The 16,390-nt window shown below is 32.7% G+C and overlaps 3 protein-coding genes across 5 annotated transcripts; 2 read left to right on the top strand and 1 right to left on the bottom strand.

The window, feature by feature from the left end:
* Positions 1–1,384: 1,384 nt before the first annotated feature.
* On the bottom strand, positions 1,385–2,511 carry Tcs5 (TP53 regulating kinase). 2 transcript variants are annotated; one of them, XM_074144173.1, is made up of 3 exons: positions 2,175–2,511; positions 1,515–1,978; positions 1,385–1,414 (listed from the first exon to the last, which is right to left on the bottom strand). In XM_074144173.1, the coding sequence occupies exons 1-3, from the start codon at positions 2,509–2,511 to the stop codon at positions 1,400–1,402; spliced, it is 816 nt and encodes a 271-aa protein (XP_074000274.1). In that variant the 3' UTR covers positions 1,385–1,399. The 2 variants fall into 2 exon arrangements, with proteins under 2 accessions (XP_074000274.1, XP_074000275.1); XM_074144174.1 differs by lacking the exon at positions 1,385–1,414 and having other exon boundaries at positions 1,433–1,978.
* Alg1 (ALG1, chitobiosyldiphosphodolichol beta-mannosyltransferase) lies at positions 2,482–6,358 on the top strand. 2 transcript variants are annotated; one of them, XM_074144168.1, is made up of 7 exons: positions 2,482–2,616; positions 2,811–3,077; positions 3,172–3,514; positions 3,599–3,846; positions 3,926–4,090; positions 5,706–5,820; positions 5,978–6,358. In XM_074144168.1, exons 2-7 carry the CDS (start codon positions 2,813–2,815, stop codon positions 6,171–6,173), a joined length of 1,332 nt encoding a protein of 443 aa, XP_074000269.1. In that variant the 5' UTR covers positions 2,482–2,616; positions 2,811–2,812; the 3' UTR covers positions 6,174–6,358. The 2 variants fall into 2 exon arrangements, with proteins under 2 accessions (XP_074000269.1, XP_074000268.1); XM_074144167.1 differs by having other exon boundaries at positions 2,589–2,730.
* Positions 6,359–8,577: 2,219 nt separating this feature from the next.
* eIF3l (eukaryotic translation initiation factor 3 subunit l) lies at positions 8,578–14,953 on the top strand. The gene is made up of 11 exons (XM_074144154.1): positions 8,578–8,738; positions 8,890–9,095; positions 9,185–9,269; positions 9,344–9,470; positions 9,560–9,789; positions 10,543–10,713; positions 11,799–11,963; positions 12,044–12,190; positions 12,276–12,439; positions 14,472–14,667; positions 14,757–14,953. The coding sequence occupies exons 1-11, from the start codon at positions 8,706–8,708 to the stop codon at positions 14,889–14,891; spliced, it is 1,659 nt and encodes a 552-aa protein (XP_074000255.1). The 5' UTR covers positions 8,578–8,705; the 3' UTR covers positions 14,892–14,953.
* Positions 14,954–16,390: the final 1,437 nt, after the last annotated feature.

Raw genomic sequence — 16,390 nt, 5'->3', positions numbered from 1 at the left:
CCATATAAACAATGCAGAAATTATTTAAAATGCATTTAATTAAGAATTCTTCCATTGATATTGATTAGAACAATTCTAAATATAAAATTTTTAAACTCTAAAACTCAAAAATGAAAACTACATATTTTTAAAAATTATTGAATTATAAATTAATATTGCATTGTAGTAAAAAATATTTACATTTTTACTATTTTCTTTCCTAGATTGAATACTTTACATTAAACAGCCTAGCTTATTTATAAATGAAAGTGAATCTTTCACTGTTCAATATATAGACAAATATACCAATATGAAAATATTCTTGTACTCGCGCCCCCTCCCAAAGTTACATCCATTATAACGGACATCCACCGTGTACCATCGTATAAGTTTTGGACATAAGCTTCGTTAACATCAGAAATACAATATTATCCTCCCAAGAATCCATCTAAAAAAAAGTCTCAGAAAAAAAGTTAAAAACGATAGTGACACATCCTATCCGAAAAAAATTGTGTATAAATTTAAAATGCCAACACCAATGAAACCAATCAATACAAACCTTATACAACTGTCCTGCCGTCAGTTTTACGAACAGATAGTCGTATATTAATTATAATCGTGTTAAAAAAGTACGTCTGGATTAAACTGTTTGTTACAAATTTTTGCAAATAAAGTGGACCGAAACCTTACTGGCGGTTGAGCAACTAAATGGATAAAAAAATGTGAAATTTCCGTTTATATATGCTCTTAGACAAGCCCTCTTGTGTAATCGTGGCATTCGAGCGATCATAATTGTACTTATACCACTTATACGAACACATATCTACCGCCGAGTACAAAACAACTTGGGCAAGTTAGTCAAAATCTTGCTCATCTTCAACATTCAGCTAGCTATACATGTACTTTTAACACTTTTTAGGCATGTACATTTTATGCACAGCTTCTTGTCGCTTTAGGGAGCCATAATCGCTTTTTAAGTCGCATTGGTTTTGGCTTAATTATTTTTAAAATCGACATTTATGTTGGCTCAGCAACAAAAACTACATTTTCGAACACCTGCTATCCGATGAAGTAACCGATCAATGGTATCGAACATCAATGCTGTTCTAGACTGCCCAAAAATATATGGAGCAAAACAGTTCTATCTAGTGCGCCAAAAATAAAACTTTTTCGCATACCCAGGACTATTAAAAAAGTATTTTGGAAATAATATAAATTAAAACTCTCTATGAAAGAAAATACAATAAATAATTAGATTGAAAGGAAATTAAAGTTCTTGGTAAAGGGCAGAAGAAAATGTTTACTCTAAGAACAACTTAAGGCACAAATTTGATTTCCTAGTTTTGAATAAGGCTAAAGGTTCAGCGGAAAGCAATAAATGTTTTCAAAAGCTTTTCTCTGTCCATTACCAAAAAGAATCTCATTTATCAAGGGCCTGAAAATTAAAAGTCACTTTAAACTGGAATAATTTATTTATGATTAAAAAAAAAGTTAAATTATTGGAATAAACAAAATATAAAAATACTTCATCCTACCATCGTTCTCTTCCTTCCTCTTGCTTTAACTTCTTCATATTTAATTAGAATATCAACAGCTTCCTTGGGATATATCTTTTTATATGAGTCAACTATACTCTGAAATATTTCTGAAGCAGTAGGATGTGTACTTAAAATAGCTCTTTCTAATACATACAAATCAACCCCTTTATCTTCTGTTGAATTGCCAACAAAACTCAATCCAAAATCTATGAAGTAAATATCTTTACCATTAACAATCATGTTTGAAGTTGTTAAATCACCATGTATAATGTTTTCACGATGCATTTTTGCTAAATTTTCACCGATTTTTCCAGTTAATTGAGATAAACTATTTTTCGATTGTTCATTGGAAGAAGCTAAAGAATTATTGACGAAATCTTTTACAGTTATACCACTTAAAAATTCCATTACAATGCATCTCTTTACTGGATCTATAAGGTAGACAGTAGGTGTTAGAATACCTATAAAAAAAAAAAAAGAAAAAGGCAAGTGTACGTTATACAAAAAAATATATAGTTCTATTGAATAAATAAAATAGACAGGACTCAGATCCTACACAACAAAACTGACTATCATTTCCCTAAAACCTTCAATTTATATTAATTAGACATGAAAAATTTAGTCTCAACTTTTTTTAATATAGATTTATTTACGCACCTGCAACCTTGCATCGCATTATTCCTCTAGCTTCTGCCTTTAATCGTTCTTTTCCAATATTTTCATCCAAAATGGGATGTCTATATTTTTTTTTAAATCTTTCTTTTATTATAACATTCTTTCCTAAATACATTCCCTTGTATAATTTGGCTTCTGCACCTTGTTTTATAAGTTCGATATTTTCTACAAAATTCATTATTTCTAAAACAAATATTTTACTCAACTCAGGTAAGCTGCAAACCCAAACTACACTAGGAATGCAGGAGCAGGGTAGCATGCGAGGAAAGTTAACCCTGGGAGGTTGCAATATGTTTATATTTGGATTCTGGTAACGCATTTTGACAATTGCCAAAGTCAGTTAACGTAGCAAGTAACAACGTAACCATTTACGTGCATGCATTCCAGTTTAGTAATGATTAGGCGGTTCAATTTTGTTTTGTAGGCGAGATAATGTTCGTTATTAATTTTTATAATTGACATCTTTTTTATTTTGAATAAGTTTAATTGTAAAAATAAATGTTTTGTGTACTTAGTTCTATTTTTATTTAATGAAGAGGTATTAATTAAATTCCCGAACTTATAATATCATTGTCAAGTACTACTACATGACCTATGACTTTTGAAATCTAATCTTAGCTATGGAAGACTGCCATACAGGTTCCTGTCATTTTGATACTCCGTCCACAGTTCAGTCTGACGAGATGCCCAAGAAAAACGTATGCGTTGTAGGCCTGGGTGATGTGGGGCGAAGTCCCCGATTACAATATCACTGTATTTCACTTGCTGAAGAAGGATATCATGTTACTGTTATTGGATATAAAGGTGCCAAACCTAAGCGTCAAGTAATTTCTAATAAAAATATTCAAATTTCATATTTACCGACCGTACCGGAATTCAATAAATGTGAGTATTCATATTAATATTGACTGTCAGGATTAGCAGTTTTATGAAGCAAAAATTCATTTTCACACTCTCCTTATTATGTTTTATACTTCAGATCTGCCTCGGCTGCTTGCATACATCTTTAAGGTCATCTGGCAGAGCTTAACATTGATGTGGTTCTTATTAATGAAACGGAGATCTCATTACGTTTTTGTCCAAACCCCACCGGCTATTCCAGTCTTTGCAGTTGCCTGGTTGTATACAATAATTGCTCATGCTGTGTTCATAATTGATTGGCATAATTATGCTTATACAATGATGGCGTTAACCTTGGGTGAAAAAAGTTTTTTAGTAAAATTATCCTATTGGTTTGAATGTTATTTTGGTAGAAAGGCTGCGTCAAATATGTGTGTTACTAAAGCAATGAGAATGGATCTGCTTCAGAGATGGGGTATAATGTAGGTGAAATAATAAATTATATGGTATAATTGAGATTGTAATTGCACATGTATTGATCAATAATTAATAATAATAATTTTTAGAGCTGCAGTGCTTTATGATCGACCACCGGAAGAATTCCGTCGGACACCCTTAGAAGAAAAACATCAACTTTTCACCCGATTAAGTCAACGGTATTCGGTTCTTGGAGGAAGTGTTCACTCAACAGCTTTTACGACTGTCACAGCTAACGGGGCTGTATCTTTAAGATATGATCGGCCAGCTTTGTTAGTGTCCAGCACAAGCTGGACTGAAGATGAAGATTTCAATATATTACTATCAGCTTTAATTGGTCTATTGTTGCTTTAACTCCTTTTAGATATTCAATATATGAAATCTTTGATGAAAAAAAAAAAAAATTCTTGTTACAGATTATGATAAATGTGATCGAGATGATTTACCAAAATTAGTATGCGTCATAACTGGCAGAGGTCCTCTGAAGGATTATTATATAGGCATTATTCAGGCCACAAAATGGAATAAAGTTTCTATAATAACACCTTGGTTGGAAGAAGAAGATTATTCATTATTGTTAGGTATCTATTTAAAAATAGTACTAAATTTTTTAATTAAGGATTGCTCAGCGATAGTCCGTTGGGCTCAGTCGGCGTAGGCCCTGGGTTCGGCGCAGTTGGAGTTGTCCCTATATTATCTCTTCCCAGAAGCAAATGCAGCTCACTGTAGGGGGTTGTTAATTAAACTTCATTGAGCGGTGCTCTGCAGCAACCAGCAATGCATGAGGTGGCTCCGGGCGCCAATTTCCACAATAATCAATAAATAATATTGCCTAATGTATTTTATTTTGTACATAAAGGCTTGACATATCATCTTATCTTATTTTGTATAACTATCGTCACAGATTTACATGACTAAATGTTGTCTTCAATAATTCAATGAATTACAATAAAACTGTTTTTTAAAACTGGGAGTAGTCGACCCAGTATTTCCAAGAATCAGTTTTCATAATAGAATATAAAATAAAGTCGGAAGGCTCCATGAAGCAGAAAGTATGCACTGTGATGGACAGTGTTCCCTGTAATGAGAAAACACTGTCCGGAGGCCGGCAGCATACTGAAAGTTCAAACTACTTTAATTAAATTTAATTCACGGAATCTTGTTTCATACGAAAACTATTTTTTTAGTCTGTTCGCCGCAGTCCCACGAGCTATTTGCGGCTTGCCGCGCATTAGTGGTAAAGACTTCTTCTATTAAAGAAAAATTATCATCTTGTAGGTATGTGGCATTCATAACTTCGGAGTGGTACAACGGGCGTATCAACCTTCTCATTGCCGTGAATAGTTCACTTCTGGACAGTACTGCGGCTACATCTTCGACAAATTAGACGTCACATTTGTCATTTCTAGGGTTTTATATATATATATGTTTAATTTATAAGTATTTATACATATATGTTTAATTTATAAGTATTTATACATATATGTTTTATTTATACGTACTTATATGTAAATAATACTTTAAACGAAAACTGAAGAGGTTTCAAAAAATTGAGAACTCTGAAAAAAAAAATCCTGGAAATTCTCACTTACGGATTTTTGCTTTAAACTTGAAAATTTAACAAAACAAACTATCCAGTTAAACTGATTACAGATTTGTACAATAATAAAATTTCACTTTAAATATTTGTAGAGTAATGTTGAAAACGCTTCTCAAAAAAGAATTGAAAAGCCTAATTTGTAAAGTGGAACTATGCGAAAACGTTTTGAAAAATAGTGATCGCTAAATGTTCGCATACCACTTTCTAAAAATCAATTTTCCTGACTCTTAGGACCTTAGATTTTTTTTCGGTGAAACTCAGTTTTATAAATTTAATACTCAAGAAGGGAGGGAATTAGCTATGCGGTTAGCGTATTGGATTCCTACGCAGAGGTCCCGGGTTCGAATCCACCTGCTGGCCTATGGATTTTCTCTTCCTAGAAGTTTCTTACAGTTCACTGTCCGGTGATGGGCAATGTTGTCTGTAACGAGAGAACACTGCCCGGAGACCGGCAGTGCACTGAAAAAAGCTCCGGACGCCAATAACCTCAGATGTTGACGCGCCTTAAATCATTTTTAAAAAATACCCAAGAGAAAGTAGAATAATCCTAGAAATTATTTCATTATAACTGAACTATAACAATTTTAAATTCCTAGGTAGTGCAGATTTGGGTGTAAGTCTTCATACTTCCTCAAGTGGTCTTGATCTGCCCATGAAGGTGGTGGATATGTTTGGTTGTGGCCTTCCAGTGTTAGCGCATGATTTTAAATGGTGAGTAAATTTCTTGTTAAATTATAAATTTATTATATCATTGATTATTAAGCGAATTATACTTATTACTTGAATGAAGCATATGATTGACCTTTGAGTTTCAATTATTACTAATCTTTATTTCTATTATAATTATTATTTCTGGTTTCTCAAATAGCGTTGGTGAATTGGTAAAAAATGGCGAAAATGGTTTGGTGTTTAAAGATGCTACTGAATTATCTGCCCAGCTAATTGAATGGTTTTCTGGATTTCCTCATAAGGAACAAACCCAATTTGAAAAGCACATTAAAGCTTTCCAGAGTGTACGTTGGCATCAGAATTGGATACAACAAGCATTGCATATATTTAAATAAGAATGTCCGATTTTTAGAATATGTGTTCAAATTAAACTATTTTTAAAAAACATATTTTTAAATTTCAATTGATATACATATTTAAGTGCTAAGGATAACTATAAATCTGTAATTAAAAAATGTACCATTTTATGTATATTTATAGCATTGATTATTAAGCGAATTATACTTTTTACTTAAATGAAGCATATGATTGACCTTTGAGATTCCAATTGTTTAACCAAGTTAGTTATGTTTCTAACTAAAGTTAAAATAGTATGAATTTTAAAAAAACTCGAAATGATAATTTTGATTATAATATTATTTGAAGGTACAATATAATGGTTGGAGCGGAAAGAACCCAGTTTTCTACTGGAGTGCAACTTTGTTATTTTAAAAATATAATAAAATTAATAAAGTTATTAATATTAAAAGAATCTGTAATAATTGCACTTTCAAAGATAATATTTGGGAAAAAAAAGAAAAAAAAAAGATAATATTTGAGAGATGACGTCCTCAAAGTTTTGTGTCGCACTTGTCGTCCCAATTTTTTCCGGCACTGAGGAAATTTCTCCCGAATGGCACCTCTCTATGGCCATCTACCGTACAAGGTTTGACAATTTCGACTTATAGATTTGGGGTAATTGAATTTTACACCTATAACAGCAGCAGTTGTTGCGCCTCCCCCGACCCAAAAGATAATATAAACATCGAAAATGGAATAGCTTTTTTGGCTAGAGAAATGAGTTCGAATCCCGCTACTTGCCCTATTTTTCTCTTTCTAGGAGCCTCTTAAGCTCATAGATGTGTGGACAGGTTTTCTATAGCAAGCAGCTACTGTCTAAGGCTGGAAACATAGTGGAGCGGCGATGATAGCGAAGAGCGAAGCGGCGAAATCAAACACAAGTAAACATATGGGACCGCGCATAGTGGCGAGCAAAGCGAAGATAGAGCAACTCTATCTATTTCTAGTTTTTGTTTCTGCCGCTTTGCTCTTCGCTATCATCGCCGCTTTGCTCGCCGCTCCACTATGTTTCCAGCCTAAAGGTCGGCGCTTCACTGAAAAAGGCAATACGGAAGGAAAAAGGTACCATGCCTTTGATCTTGACGCGCCTTAAATTAAAAAAAGTGAACAAACAAGAAGTATCTTATTTGTAAAGATGCATTTTAATTTTTGCTTACCTGAATAAAATGTTCACGTTTAAATTATCCCACTTGAGATGAAACATTTATAATAAGGATCTAAGCTATGTACTATCTAATGATGTACCTAATTTACGGATGAGTTTTACTAACTTATTTTTGGATTAGTTATAGAGAGACACATTTAAGAAGTTGTGTGATTCAATTAAATTTGCATCAGAAAATCATACTACACAAAATAAGGAAAATGACAAATCAACTGCTAAAGGCTGTTAACAATTTTAAAGATCTTTGTGAAATATCTCTTCATAATTATTGTTGTTAATCGGAGAAGGTCCGATGGTTTGTTATGTAAAGTCACTTGCTACATTTATTCGGATACACTACTCTCACTTGCTACAATGCTACAAGTAGATACATGGTTTTACAATGAATGATACTGCATGGGGATTTGATCCCTCATTAATATAATGTGAACAAGAATCATGATTTACAGTGATCCAGTCTATTCTCTCTTCTATCCTCTTCCTCAAATTCCGTACTGATACTGATTTCGTCGCTACTTATCAATTACTCACAAAATGATTGTTATTTCATCCTTTGTCTCAAAATACCCTAGTATAAAAAGGTTTGGGCATTTCGTTTTTATTTAAATTAAATTAAAATTATTGCCGTCAGAGGGATCATAAGTGATGCAGTTTTAGCAATATATGTTGCTCGTTGATTATGAAGGCATTAATTTTGCGGTCCGATTATGCACATGTGCACAAAACATAATTTTATTTACAATAGCATTGTGTTCCAACACATTACGTCTATCGATAGAAGATAGTTGATGTGGAGCAGAAAATGATATTGTATATCATAACTATTAAATTTTAGAAAAATGGAAGAAAATAAATTTATATGACTTGTATTTATTTTTAGAAAGAAAAATTAGGAAAAAAAAATCTTCATTTACGTAACGTAGATGGAGATTTATAAAAACTGAGAGTATCGCTAGATATAGGATTTTAAAATCACTTTTTTATCGTGTCCATGAGAAAAACAATACATTTCTGTAATAACACAGTGATATTTTTTGAAGTTATTAAATAAAAAGGAACTGGTTGAAATCATTAGATCCTGAGTCTTTAATTAGCTCATTTTACACATTCATAATTTCCCACAATCTATGAAAGAAAATAAACACATTTTTTATAGACCAAACATTATTTTGAATGCGGTTAATAAAACATGACTATTCGAAAATTAAAATCACGTGCGTTTCAAAATCAATCTCTCCACACATTTTGTTGGATCACTGCTACAGCAAAGCGACGATAATACATAACCTTTCTGTGGTTACCCAGTATTCTGCCCGTTTTAGTTAGTAATTGAAAACATATTTTTCATTACAATTGAGAAACCATGTACTCTGGAGGAGCCTACGACGATTATGAGGTATACTAAAACTTCTTGTAGAATATTGATAGATTTTTTTTAAAGATGAAATATGGGAACATTTACTGCCTTACCTGAGATTTAATCATAATTAGATTTAATTTGATTAGTTATTTGTTTATCAGTACTTTGTTTTATCTGTTTATTGTAGGGAGGCGGATATGATCGTGGGTACGATGTGTACGGACATGTAGGATACGATTATGAACCACATTCTGGAGATCCAGCAGCTGATCTTGACTATGAAAACAGGCAGTATTACAAGATTCCAGAAAGTGTTAAGAATTTTCTTGTTTATTTTAACAACGTGATCAGAGAAGGTCTAGTTTTTGAAATACAGAATCTTTATGAGAACAAGTAATCAAAAATAAATATAATTAGATATCCTTTAGTTACTCCTTGTAGATATAACTTCTGAGCTTGTTATTTTACACTTGTTTTTTTAGCTTCCCAAAATTGACGGAGCAATATTATGAAAAAAGATCGTGGCCTGAAGAATCAGAAGTAGCAGCTATCGTAGGAAATGACAGAGTAAGCTCTGCTCACTTTACCTAAATGTTAACATTTATCCTTTATATTCTTCATTCCATTTATTTTCAAATTAGGTTTTCAGCATTTTGTACAAAGAGCTTTATTTTCGTCATCTTCATGCTCGAATACCAAATGTCATAACTTTGGAACATCGATTTCAGTCTTTTCTTAATTACTGTGATTTGCTCAATTGTATGTTAAGTAAGTATTTAGCCCTCATTTAGGTAATTTTTCATAGATAACTATCCATATTTTTATATATATGTATTTCTTTTTTGTAAAAAATTAAGGTGAAGAACAACCAGTTGATTTGGTTCTTCCTGATCAATGGTTATGGGAATTGGTCGATGAATTCATTTACCAATTTCAATCATTTTCACAATATAGAGCTAAATTACAAAACAAAACCAAAGAAGAACTTGCCCAGTTGAATGCAAACAGCCGAGTATGGAATGTACTTTGTGTGCTTAATGTGCTTCATTCATTGGTGGACAAATCAAATATTAAAAAACAACTTGAGGTAGGTAGAAATTTTTTTTGTTGATAATAGTAATTAACATTATTTCTACTCAGGACTTACTAAGCACATTTCAAACATCTATAAGATATTTTTTAAGCCTTTCTCTTAATTGAATTTTTCGAAAATAATTGCTAAATAAATTTCCCTACTTTTTTACTTTCTCCATCTGGATCTGTGTATAATTCGCCTGCGGTAAAATTTTCTCCTTTTGACATCTTGAAAGAAAAATTTGGAAAAATTTTTAAATCGTTATTTTTATATTAGTAAGCTTGCTCTCAGACGTTCTCTTCTTAAGGAGCCTCTAAACAGAATGGTTGTCTGACGATATTGCACTAGAAAAGGTTATTACCATTACCTCTGATATTGACGCCCGTTAAATTATACATCATTTAACTATTAACCTTCATTAACTATATTTGTGACACCTAAGAACCGGAAAAAATGATCTGAAATGTAATATGGAATTTAAGCCCGGTGCATGCATTTAACTTTCATGTTTTTTTATTGTTGCATATGTGGTTTGCATTTTTTTAAATTATTATTATTAGTTTTAATACAATAATCTATCATGAAGTACAAAAATAAAAATTTTAACTAAATTTTGTGGACTGGGCTAAATACCAACAATTATTTGAATATAACAGTCATTTCTTTTTTTATTTTTATTTTTTTAACCTATAAAAGTCTTTTAAAAAAATGTAATAATGTAATATTATGTGTATTTAATTAAATTTATAAACTATTTATTTTAAGGTATATGCGAGTGGCGGCGATCCGGATTCTGTTGCTGGTGAATTCGGACGACATTCGCTGTATAAAATGCTTGGTTACTTCAGTTTAGTTGGCTTGTTAAGACTTCATTCATTGCTTGGTGATTATTATCAAGCAATTAAAGTTTTGGAAAACATTGAAATCCATAAGAAGGTAAACAAAAAAAAAATTTATTAATAAATTGATGTTTGGATTTCGTTACAATACAAATTGCAATAGTTGGCTGTGGCCAAAAAGGAATAAATTTTCTTAAATGTCCGATGTTTGGAACCTCAGATTGCAGTTTGTTAAAGAAAAAATATTTTTATTTGTTTATTACACTATTTTGGAGGCTTTTTCAGTTATCATGCTTCTTATTGAAGACGAGCTGAATGGCGGAAACTAGAGCAATAGAACACATGAAACAAAACAAAAATGAATCTCTCAGACATTCTTGTAATCTTAAGCCGAAAATATCTAGAGGTTAATTAGCTGTTGCTTGAAGTGTTTAGAATCCATCAGCCTTCAGGTAGAGAGAAGGTCTATGGTTAAGATGAAAATTATGTTCGATCAGTGGGCCGTAGCTATTTTGGGGGATACCATGGAAGGGACTGCCTTAGTATCGTTTTTGGTTCTTTTTTTCTCTCGGAAAGTGTGTAACTTTCTCAGTTACAGCCTGAATGGATGGAGCTTACGGATGCCTTATTATGGATAAAAGGAATTACCGTGAACGTGCCAACTTTACTGTATCGATTTATTACTTTTCTAAATTTCATAAACAAGCTCCAAGACTTTCTCCGAATACGACAATTACTTACTAGAAGAGCTGTAAATGTTATTACAATAATATTTCTTGGGAAATGCGTTTTACGGGTGGAAGGCTCCACTAAAATGTTATTTTGGTGTAAAATACGATTTTACGAACTGTATAATCTTTGAATATGTGTTGGAATTTGAAGTTAAAGAATACTCCAAATCTTGTATCTAAGTAGTCATCTTTTTCAATGTACAAAGATTAAAAAACTATTAGAAAAAAATCATCTGTCCTCCTTTAATCCTCTCTCTGAGTCTTTGGCGGTCCGCTGAACACTTCCTCTATTTGTACTCGAGGTGCGAGTAGTGTGCCTGTACAGCCGCCTTAGAGTTAAATAAAGCCCAATTTTACCAAAAGAGCTTATAGCTTAAAATTAATTGACTGTTCGGCATAACCGGATATGCGAAGTAGAATAAAAACTAACAAGCTTATTACTTATTTTCAGTATTCTCATGTGCCTGCTTGCCAGATATCCACCTCTTACTATGTTGGTTTCGCGTACATGATGATGAGACGTTACGCTGACGCTATAAGAACATTTTCATCAATCTTATTGTACATTCAACGTACTAAACAGTTATTCCAATCTAGAACGTATCAAAATGATCAGGTATTTTGTTGATTTTTTTTAATTTATACGGAAAGTAGTTACTAACATTTTCTAAATATATTTTATGTTTCATATTCCAGATTAATAAGCAAACAGATCAGATGTATCATCTACTAGCTATATGTTTGGTGCTACATCCTCAATGTATTGACGAATCTATACACCAGCATTTGAGAGAGAAGAATTACCATGATAAAATGGGTAAAATGCAGCAAGGAGATTTGTCTGTACGTTTTTGTTTTTTTTTTTTTATTCTCCCACCCATTATTTGGATTGTAGATTCACTATGAGTGTGTTTTAATATTTTTATAGGAATTCGAAGCATGCTTTCAATTTGCTTGTCCAAAATTTCTTTCTCCTTCACCGCCACCAACGACAGCACCGGCAGAAGACTACATAAAGGAGGCTACAAAACACCAAACTTCAGTTTTCATGGATGAAGTTAAACAGCAAATCAATCTGCCAACTATTAGAAGGTTTTTTGTTTTTAAAAAATTAGAAATTTGAATTAGTAAATTTAGTAATTGAAATTGGTAAATTAGTAATTTACAGTTTTGTAGATCGTACGAAAAAAGTAATCATCAAACTAGGAAAGTACTTAATTACTGATATACAAAGTACATATTTATTATTCATTGCGAGGATTTTCTGCATTTGATGGTTTGCCACATTGAGCGTCAGTTTCAGCACCTTGGCACTTAGCACTAACTTTGTAGCCTGGAGAAGAGACCCCAACTGAACAACTTTTACAGGCCGGACTAACAATAATTATAATTTTCCCGATTTCATGACTTATTGCTATTAATTGCATTTCCTATGAAGTATGCTAACAACTTCTTCAAATTTAAAGGTGCGAAGACTTAGCTTGTCGTATTAGGTACTATTTATGACGTGTTCAAGAACTTAGTTTTGAGCTCGTTATTTTATGTAGGTTAAATTATAATAATTGGTGGAGTGGGTCAAGCGATCTATAATTATTGCGTCCTGAAAAGGGTCTTATACAATAAATTTCCGTAGACAGCCGTTGATCTTAGCTCAACCATAGTGTTCATTATTAGTAAGAGATCTAAAATTAAAATAATAATAATAATAGCTGATTAAGAGGAAAGAGATTAGCTGAGTGGTTAGCGAATACTGGATTCCAACACGGAGATCACGTGTTCGAATCCAGCTACTGGTCCTTAGATTTTCTCTTCATTGCGGTTTCTCACATCTCACTATCTGGTGATGGACAGTGGTGTCTGAAACAAGAAAACACTGTCCAAAGGCAGGCAATGCGTTGAAAAAAGCTCCGTGCGCTAATAACCTCAGATGTTGACGCTCCTTAAATTAAAAATAATAAATAAATGAATAAATATAAAAAAAAACTAGCTGACTATGACCAGTTTCATCTCTTCTGTCGTTTCAAAGTGCTGGCTCTGTTTCTCTCAGTGATATGGTTATGCCACTAACAAAAATTTGAAAAAATTTTGGGCGAATAAAGAGAGCACGGAAGCACTGAAGCGCCTTTTGACCTCAAAACTCCCCCTTCCAATGCAATATGATTTTGCCGTTATTCTTAGATTAGTTCAAGATCAAATACATTCATCCTATCTATTGTCATCAAAGCCGTTGTTCATTCTAACCTTCAAAAAATTATACCTGTCAAGAAAACTTGTGCTCTTCTTTCTTGCACCTTCTTTCTAAAAGCCTAGTGAAGCTTTCAATACATTGGCTATATCATTATGTTTCACACAAAAAACTACAGAGTAGCTAACGTTTGCGATAGACCAAAGTCCATTTGTGAGATGAGAAGTATCTACAGATCGTCAATTATCAAACAGCTCCTCTTTAATAGTAGCTTAAATTTGTCACCGTTGAATACTTGTGGCCTTTTTCCTCTGCATCGCGTCCAGAGATAGCAGCATTGCTTCTTCGAAAGTAGTGAGCTGAAGCAAAAGCGCTTCCAACGTCGATGTCTTTATTTACAACTAAGCAGGTCATGCATCATACTCTCTAAAGTGTTTCATTAACTTCTATCTGTATCCCAAGCTATTGCATTACTACATAATCGGTTTTACTTGTTTATCGGATTTCACCTCATATCCTCCAAGAGATCTTCCTGCAATCCAAAAGATACTCTACGCCTTCTTACTGCCATGCTCTATATGAGGGGGTAAATCAAATTTATTGTTTGATTTCTACTTAGAGATATTTATCTCAATGCACATACTAAAATCCCTGCAGATAAGCTTTGTCTTCTAAGCTCTTCCAGAGCCACAATAGAAATCTTGTTCGGATTCATGGATCAACCGGACATCAGTTTTCTATCATGTGATTGTGTTGATTTCAATAGGTACAAAGAAGAATAGTTTTAGTGTACATGAATAAAATTATCTTAAATTAAGAAATTATACTTTTTTTCAATAGTTTCCGGTTTCCCATTCATGCACGAAGGTAAAAATTTATTGTGTTCACTACCTTAACAAAAAGACATTACAAATTTAAAAATACATTTTTGTTTCTTAGCTACTTGAAACTTTACACGACATTACCACTGAGCAAGCTGGCTATGTTCATGAGTAAAGCTGGCACAAAGGAAGAACTAGAAAACAGTAAGGCTCTATTGAGAACCGACCTACTCTGTTTTAAACACAAAATGAAAAATGTTGTGTGGACTAAAGGAACTTCAGGCCTTGAAGGATCCTTCCAGTCTGGATCCGAAGTAATTGTTATAATTAAAAACACTATTTCCTTATAAAATTAATGTTTGGCTTTTTCACAAAGAAAATATTTAATCTCTTTTATTTTTAGATCGATTTTTATATGGATCACGATATGATACATATTGCTGATACAAAAGTGGCAAATTGTTATGGAGATTTCTTTATTCGTAAAATACTGAAATTTGAAGATCTTAACAGAAAACTTCATGCAATTAAAATATAATTTTTTTTTCCTGTCTTTTGTACAAAAATAATACAATAAAAGATTATATTGTATAAAATATATTAATTGACTTTCGTACACACTGAGAACCTATACACATTCTCCTGCAGCATTGTGCAATGCCAGTGACTGCTACTATAAGGTTTTGTACAAAAATTAAGTCACGCTACAGAATTATTTTTCCAGTTCTTTGCTAAATCTGAATTCTTTTAGATTTTTGGGGGGTCGCCTCCATAAATTTTTTTTTACACTTTTATGATCGCCTGAATAAAATGTAGGACTATCATGTTTATCTGAATTACTTGTTTTTCAGGAAAATTAATCTAAACTTGAATGTTTTGAATAAACTCTAAAAATGGAAAAAGATGGAGGTGAGCAAAACAATGAATGAGGAGATAACGGTAATCGAGAAGATAGAAGCGAAAACTCCTGTGGTAGATCATTTAAGCAAATAATGCAACAACCTCAAACTCGCCTGGAATAACATCTCTAGTTAAAAGAAATTTTCTGTGTTTTAGATTAGATTTCATTTGTTACCGTCGGGATTAAGCTATGCCACCGCGACCCAGGATCGGTTGTGCACCCTCTAGCCCATTTTGACTACTCAAGTTTGGAGAGAAACTTCTGGGTAGCAAGTAAAGGTGCGCATTTTTCTACTCCAAAGAGAACACCTCTCAGTCTTACACATCCTTCACTCGGAGTTATTCTATACATTCTTTCTTCTTCTGATAATTCTGTACAGGATTATCGTTATCAGGCCCTAGCTAAGCATATGGGCCATTCATCCTACACAGGGAAGAAATGGGAGTACTAGTCTAGAATATATTGCCCACTGGCGCTGACTGTTCCCTTCCATTCTCCAAAACATCTACTCCAGATGTTATGATGAATTTTTTCACCCATTAGCCTGATGAAGAGCAGTGAGTTTGAGTCTTATCAATGCCTGCTCCAGTGCTCATATCGTAATTGTTGGCCTACTTCTAGGTGTAATTTTTTAGATGTTACCGAATAAGAGAGAGGTAGAGATCGGATTTGCTGTTACTGATGCACTACATGCAAGAATTGTATCAAAGCAGAGAAAAAAAGTATTGATATATTGGAAAGCAAGTTTTATGTAAGGCGCTTGCGCTATAACTTATAGAGCATCTTACAAGAAAGATTCGATCAACGCTCAAGCCGGAAATAACATTTTAATATTTTTTCTTTAAATTTTATAAATACGATACTTTTAAATATTTATGCCAACTGTAATCATAATAAAAATGGTCATCAAATATTTTTACTAAATCCAAGTTTACGGAAAGTAATTTCAGAAAGAAATTTTAAAACTTTTGCAAGAGAACTTTGTTTTCTCTAAATCTAAAATCTTTTTTCTCTTCTCTATTTCCTGCAAGTTAAAAAAAGAAGTTTCTATTGTTGCGAAGATACTGGAGAGGGGCTTAATGAAAACGACTGTCTGTTCATGAGATGAAGGTGGGAGAACATCTATTAAAATAAGA

The sequence above is a fragment of the Rhodnius prolixus genome, unplaced genomic scaffold, assembly GCF_049639745.1.
Source record: "Rhodnius prolixus isolate KJV_2025 unplaced genomic scaffold, Rpr scaffold_1, whole genome shotgun sequence".
Classification (NCBI taxonomy): domain Eukaryota; kingdom Metazoa; phylum Arthropoda; class Insecta; order Hemiptera; family Reduviidae; genus Rhodnius; species Rhodnius prolixus.
Note: the sequence above shows the minus strand (reverse complement) of the source record. Positions and strands in the feature narration are given on the sequence as shown.

Coding starts and splice junctions, on each gene's coding strand:
- Alg1 (XM_074144168.1), top strand. CDS start 2,813: ATGGAAGACTGCCATACAGGTTCCTGTCATTTTGATACTCCGTCCACA. Junction 3,078..3,171: donor CGTACCGGAATTCAATAAAT/GTGAGTATTCAT, acceptor TTTATACTTCAG/ATCTGCCTCGGCTGCTTGCA. Junction 4,091..5,705: donor AGATTATTCATTATTGTTAG/GTATCTATTTAA, acceptor TTAAATTCCTAG/GTAGTGCAGATTTGGGTGTA.
- eIF3l (XM_074144154.1), top strand. CDS start 8,706: ATGTACTCTGGAGGAGCCTACGACGATTATGAG. Junction 12,191..12,275: donor TGCAGCAAGGAGATTTGTCT/GTACGTTTTTGT, acceptor ATATTTTTATAG/GAATTCGAAGCATGCTTTCA. Junction 14,668..14,756: donor CCTTCCAGTCTGGATCCGAA/GTAATTGTTATA, acceptor TTTTATTTTTAG/ATCGATTTTTATATGGATCA.
- Tcs5 (XM_074144173.1), bottom strand. CDS start 2,511: ATGCGTTACCAGAATCCAAATATAAACATATTGCAACCTCCCAGGGTT. Junction 1,979..2,174: donor AATGCGATGCAAGGTTGCAG/GTGCGTAAATAA, acceptor TTTTTTTTATAG/GTATTCTAACACCTACTGTC.